Source organism: Gigantopelta aegis, chromosome 6 (genome assembly GCF_016097555.1).
Source record: "Gigantopelta aegis isolate Gae_Host chromosome 6, Gae_host_genome, whole genome shotgun sequence".
Classification (NCBI taxonomy): Eukaryota; Metazoa; Mollusca; class Gastropoda; order Neomphalida; family Peltospiridae; genus Gigantopelta; species Gigantopelta aegis.
This window is the reverse complement of record NC_054704.1, coordinates 42,018,602-42,024,601: the sequence shown is the minus strand read 5'-3', so window position 1 is coordinate 42,024,601 and position 6,000 is coordinate 42,018,602. Positions and strand designations below refer to the sequence as shown.

Below are 6,000 nucleotides of genomic sequence, written 5' to 3'. Positions count from 1 at the left end.
TGACAGTTCAAATAATCACATAAAGTAGGTTAAGGGCCACAGAGATATTGAGGAAGGAAACCCGCTGTCGCAACTTCATGAGCTACTCTTTATCGATTAGCAGCAAGGGATCTTTTATATGCACCATCCCATAGACAGGATAGCACATACCACGGCCTTTGATGTACCAGTCGTACTGCACTGGCTAAAGTGAGAAATAGCCCAATGGGCCCACCGATGGGGATCGATCCCAAACCAACCGCACACCAAGTGAGCACTTTACCACTGGGCTATGTCTTGCCCCTAAAATGGTAGTATAGAGACCCGAGTAAACTAATAAGAAAAGACACAAAGAAAACACTGAGTTTCATGTTTCATATTACACTTTATTTGGCAAATGAAATGACAGAATTTTCAGTTGATCTCAAAATAGAGATGTTTGGTTCCTGGTTTACCAACAAATGAACACATTAACAAGTGCTGTAGTAGTGATCAGAATTCCAGCAAACATTCATCAGAAACTGAACAGCATTACACAGTGAGACATGGGAGTTAGAATAGGCTTAAACCAGAAACTGAGAAGAGGGCTGGGAGACATTTTGGCAACACAGGGACTATGTAATTATAATGGGAAATTTGTCATACATACATTTATTCATTAATATTCCATTAGTGTAGTACATGAATAACATATTTCCTTTTACATTAGTTCTGTAAAATCATTGAGTTTCATGGGTGCGTGATTTTGCCAAAATATTTGTAATGGTGAAAGATAACATAAAAATGTGCATAGGTTCTTCTAAATAATGATATATTAGCTTAGTGAAATGTTGGTCTAAGCAGTGGTGTTGCCATGGGAACCTGGCAGCCTAGCATCTGGACTTCCAACATCAGTGATATTAAGGAAAGCAATCTAGATCCTACCCAGCCATCCCTACCCCCACCCCCCAAAAAACCCATTTAAGACTACCTATGGCCATTGGGGGATCTATGACCCATGAACAAATAGCTTAGCAACATCTGTTAATTTATATAATACTTGTTGGTGTAGGCCTTCTGTATGTGAAAGACAATGACTTCATAACTACCATCATAATTTGTTAAGACCATGCTCATATGCTTATATATTACTATTTACAATACCAAAATTTTCATTTCTAGTGCATGTACCAAATTTAAAAAATACATTTATTCGAACTTATGCATATGGAATTTTAGATGATGCAGTTTGTGGATGGTTACAAAATATATTTGCTTTATTAGGTGGTAAGCATATTTAAAACTGCTTTCTTCCATTCATCCCAATGAATTTTTTTTTAAGAGTAGCTGGGTTTTTAAAATTAGAAATAGTTTAAATTAACTTTCTTTTGATCACTTTTATAGCCAAATAGGTATGGGAAATGTACATTTCCTGTAATCAATCATGATGATATAATTAATGATGACAGTGACACAAATCTAGAAAGCCTGACCCAGGTCCCCTCCTAGAACCCTCACCCATTCCCCCTCCTGTCATATGATCACATTTACGTATGTACAATTGTCAGATGCCCATTTTGTGGATGATTTCGAAAAATACAGCATAATAAAAATAAAATACAACTTTTCAACAAAACATGTTTCTATTGTGGACATGAATCGCAAGTTTTAAGTTATTAAAATATTTTGTTCTTTGTTTGTACAGCACACTTCTTGATTAATTCCATTTCACAACCAGTATAATCTAATCATTTTCAAACTCAATAAACATCTTTTAAACACAGAAAGTATCCTCAGTTTAGTTGAGCACAGGTGGAAAGCCATATTCTGTTCCAGTCTTCATATAATGTTTTCTTCTGACTGTAAATTTTAGCTTCAAATATTTTATTAACTGGTTGCAAGTTCACAAGTGAAATTTTGTGAAGAACTCTGAGTTATCAAGGAAACTGGTTTGCATGCTTTATTTTGTAAACAGTGAATCACATGAAAATGCACAATAATGTACAACTTATCCTTTCAAAAATATATCGAAGAATATTATCCATGTCATTTTTTATCTGCAACTCAAACTTCCCCTCAATTCACAACTATATTTAAATCCAAGACAAAAAAAACACATTCTTTCTTTGAGAAAGACAAAAAATATTACAAAAGAACATTTTTAATATCACAACTGAAAACATTTTAAATGAGACATTTTTTGTTTTTATAAAAAAGGTCATCTTCAAAACTATTTTTCTTAAATATTATTTGGTAGCACATAGTCCATTCTGCACCATGAAATCACAGTCCTTTGTTGTAGAGTCCGTGTCAAAGAGTACACATTTGTAGTAGCACAACAGACATCTGTACCAACATAGCAGACATACATAAAACATCTGCAGAAGTACAACAGACATCTGTACCAACACAGTAGTACAACAGACGTCTGTACCAACACAATTTATGTACAAGTACACTAGTCACTTTCCCATGCTGTCCATACAGTCGAAATTAAATGCTATTTATCCGGAATGCTCTTCCTGAGTTCCTGAATCTGCTCATCGCCCAGTGTTAGCTTGTCCTCGAGTTCCTGGAAGTCTATTGTAAGTTTGGATTTCATCTTGATGTAGTAACAATAGTCCTCGAATTGGTCAGGCAGCAGGGAATCCTTGAGGAACGACGAAACTTGATCACTGCGGTCATCAATGTCCTCCTTTAGGCGTTTGGCATCTTCCTGTTTGGAGTTCAGTCTCTCTTTTTTGTCTATGGTCATTTTCTGCAGAAAGTAAAGATAAAGACCCATTAAAAACAAGCATTCTGAGAGTATGGCTAAAGTAATTCATGATCCCTACGGCCCTAACAAAAATATTGCATCTCCTAAGTTCAACGGTCATAACTCTGTCAGAAATTAATAAACTGCCATGGAAGTCAAACTTGATATGTAACTCTGCATAATAAAGATGTACTAAAAATTTCAGCACAGTGTGTTGAGGCACATTGCGGGGAAAAATTATGAATAGACTGATAGGCAGATAGATGGACAGACAGATTGAGACAAAACCTATAGACCCCTCCAGTTTGACAATGAATGAATGTTTAACCCCAGCACAAAAATACACATCAGCTTTTGTTCATTTATTCATAAAGATTTTAATTACAATCCCGATACATCTAACCATTAACCCATGATCTGGACAGACAGTCAAAACTGCTGAGGTTTGTGCCTGAATTTCATGCTTCGATATAAACATGAAAATACATTTTTTAAATGAAAAATCTGATTGAAACTAGATGAACCAGGACAAAACATAAATAATGAATCTACATTTGGTGCTGGAGTTTCAATTGCTGTTTGTCGTGTTGAGATATTTGGACCAGTTGATAATAGGAATAAGGGAATATGCAGTCAGTGAGAGATCAGGTAATAATAATAATAATGAGAATGTACAAAGTTTAAAACCTGGCTGTATGAATATTACCTTGATTTTGGGATCCACGTTGTCCGGCAGACTTTGTATTGCATTTTCTGCCCGAGCGAGCTGCCCTGCCAGGTTGAGGAGTAGACGGACGATCTTCTCCAGGTCGTCAATGTACGAAAAGAACTTCTGCTTCTCATGTTCCGTGCGGCATCGCTCCTCTACCATTTGTTTTACCTGACAAAACAAGACAAAAACAATTTAGACTTGGCATTTAACCTTAACAAAAAATGTGGTGGGTTTCCTGTCTAAGACTATATATCAAAATTAACAAATGTCTGACATCCAATAGCTGATGATTAATAAATCAATGTGCTCTAGTGGTGTTGTTAAACAAAACAAACAAACTTAAATCATAACAGACTGAGTAAATACTCTTAAAAGACTGAGTAACTATAAACTGAAATGATCAAAATTGATTAGATTAGTAAGAAAAAAAATCCAGCACACACATAAATATACAGACTCCCATTCTTGAAAGGGGGCTGGATGATTTTTGCCTGAATATAGATAACAACATTTATTCATTTTAGTCTTACTGCCAAACAGCTATATACAAATGACTTTTTCGATGGATTACAACTAATATTGTGGGTTGTATAATGGAAATACACTGCAAAAAGGTTTCAGGTCAGCTCATTTCACATAAATAGCACTATCATTTTTTGAACATTTGACCACCCACCCTCCCAATCCCGCCCATCTCGTATGCTTATGAACACAAACACAATAATACCTTGTATATGTTAACGTGTACACCGTTTTCTTGAAATAATTTAACTACTTGTTGAAAATCTAAGTTACAGAAAACCAAAATACATCTGTACCACTAGACTATTTTAAAAAGTAATATTTGTAAAGAACTACCAGTAAATGAAATTATTGTTAGCTTGTTGTTCAAATGAATAATATTTTTCAAAGGACCCATAAGACTGAGCCAGCCTTATTTTCAGATGGATCCAGATGTAAGGAAGGAAATGGTTTATTTAACAATGCACTCAACACATTTTATTTACGGATATATGGCATCGGACATATAGTTAAGGACCACACAGATATTGAGAGAGGAAACCCGCTGTAGCCACTCATAGGCTACCCTTTTTGATTAGCAGCAAGGGATCTTTTATATGCACCATCCTACAGACAGGATAGTACATACCATGGTCTTTGTTACACCAGTTGTGGAGCACTGGTTGGAATAAGAAATAGCCCAATGGGGCCACCTATGGGATATTTTCAAATGGATCCAGACTGAATTAATCAATTATTATAAATATGAAGCCAACCACAGACAATAGCTATATTACTTGACACTTTGTGCTAGTTTATAACAATTTCACCACACATGATGAGCTAAATGTTGAGCTAGTTTGCTTACGACTATCACGATAACATCACTCTGACGCAATTTCCATGTTTCCATTGGTTATTTGGTGAATTTAGCTCAGCTGACAGCTGATGTAACCCTTACATGCTGAGATTTTTGCCACTCATGGCAAAACGTATCAAACATGATAGATATTTTCCTCACAACCACCAGAGACGAAAAACTCTGCCAAATCGCCCGCACACAAGAGCTAACAGCTGAGCAGAAAGTCTGAAGTAACTTTTTGCTCAGCTGATAGTTCTCATATGCAATAGGGTTAAAACTGCTTGTATTTACATCCTACAGTATAATGCACTGTGCTCACTATGTCTTAACAAATGTAAACAAATCCAATTTACATTAAAATATATGAATACTGTTTCATGGTAAATTAATTAATTTCATTTTATTTTCTGAATAAAAAAAAAAAGTCATTTATTTACTCAGAAAGACATTAATCAGGCTTTATATATGAAACTATTACATATATAGATTGTGGTAACAGCTAATGATTACTAAATTGGTGAAACAAAACATAAACTTTCTTCCTTAGCACAGAAAAATTATTACTCTGTGTACCTACCTCCCACCCTCCTAAATGAGCATACCGTTTGACATCCAAGAGCTGATAATTAACTGTTTGTTGCATTCAAGTAGTGTCGCTACAAATCATTCTTTAACTCTTTATATCTAACTATACTACACAGTTATATCAATGATCTCTCTTTACAACCACTAATCATACTTAAAAATCATCCCAGTAATAAACAACTTTCCTAACTAATTCTACACATAGAGATAAAGTACAGCCACAAATGACCCTTCCATTAAATCTGACCATAAATTTACAGCAGTGAACACACCTCACTTCTCTGCATGAGGTATTTTCACATGAAAACCAAAACAGTCCTACCACCACGAGGGTGGTTAATATCCCAGACTCGTTACACAAGCCACAACATGCATGCTGTTATATCAATGTTAAAATCATCTGGCAGGGTCTACTGTGGCTGTCCAGTGGTCAGGGTAATGGGCTTCTTGACCATCTGACCACAGCTTCATGGTCTTGCTAACAACCTGTTAGATACTAGGTCCTGGGAGAGGAGGTGTTAATAACCTAACAGTCTTGATGGACATGCTTTCAACTTTAGATAAGGAGATCAAGAACAAAGATAAGGGGAGATCACTGGTTTTCATTATAGATGCAGGGAGCTCTCT

The 6,000-nt window shown here is 35.6% G+C and overlaps 1 protein-coding gene across 3 annotated transcripts in view; it reads right to left on the bottom strand.

The window, feature by feature from the left end:
* Nucleotides 1-344: 344 nt before the first annotated feature.
* Nucleotides 345-6,000, bottom strand: part of LOC121374019 — a 244,135-nt gene continuing 238,479 nt past the window's right edge. For all 3 annotated transcript variants that reach the window (XM_041500893.1, XM_041500894.1, XM_041500895.1), the window contains 2 exons: nt 3,420-3,593; nt 345-2,716 (listed from right to left, as the gene is read on the bottom strand). In XM_041500893.1, the coding sequence (XP_041356827.1) occupies nt 2,459-2,716; nt 3,420-3,593 (432 nt within the window). In that variant the 3' untranslated portion in view covers nt 345-2,458. The remainder of the gene's footprint in view (nt 2,717-3,419; nt 3,594-6,000) is intronic.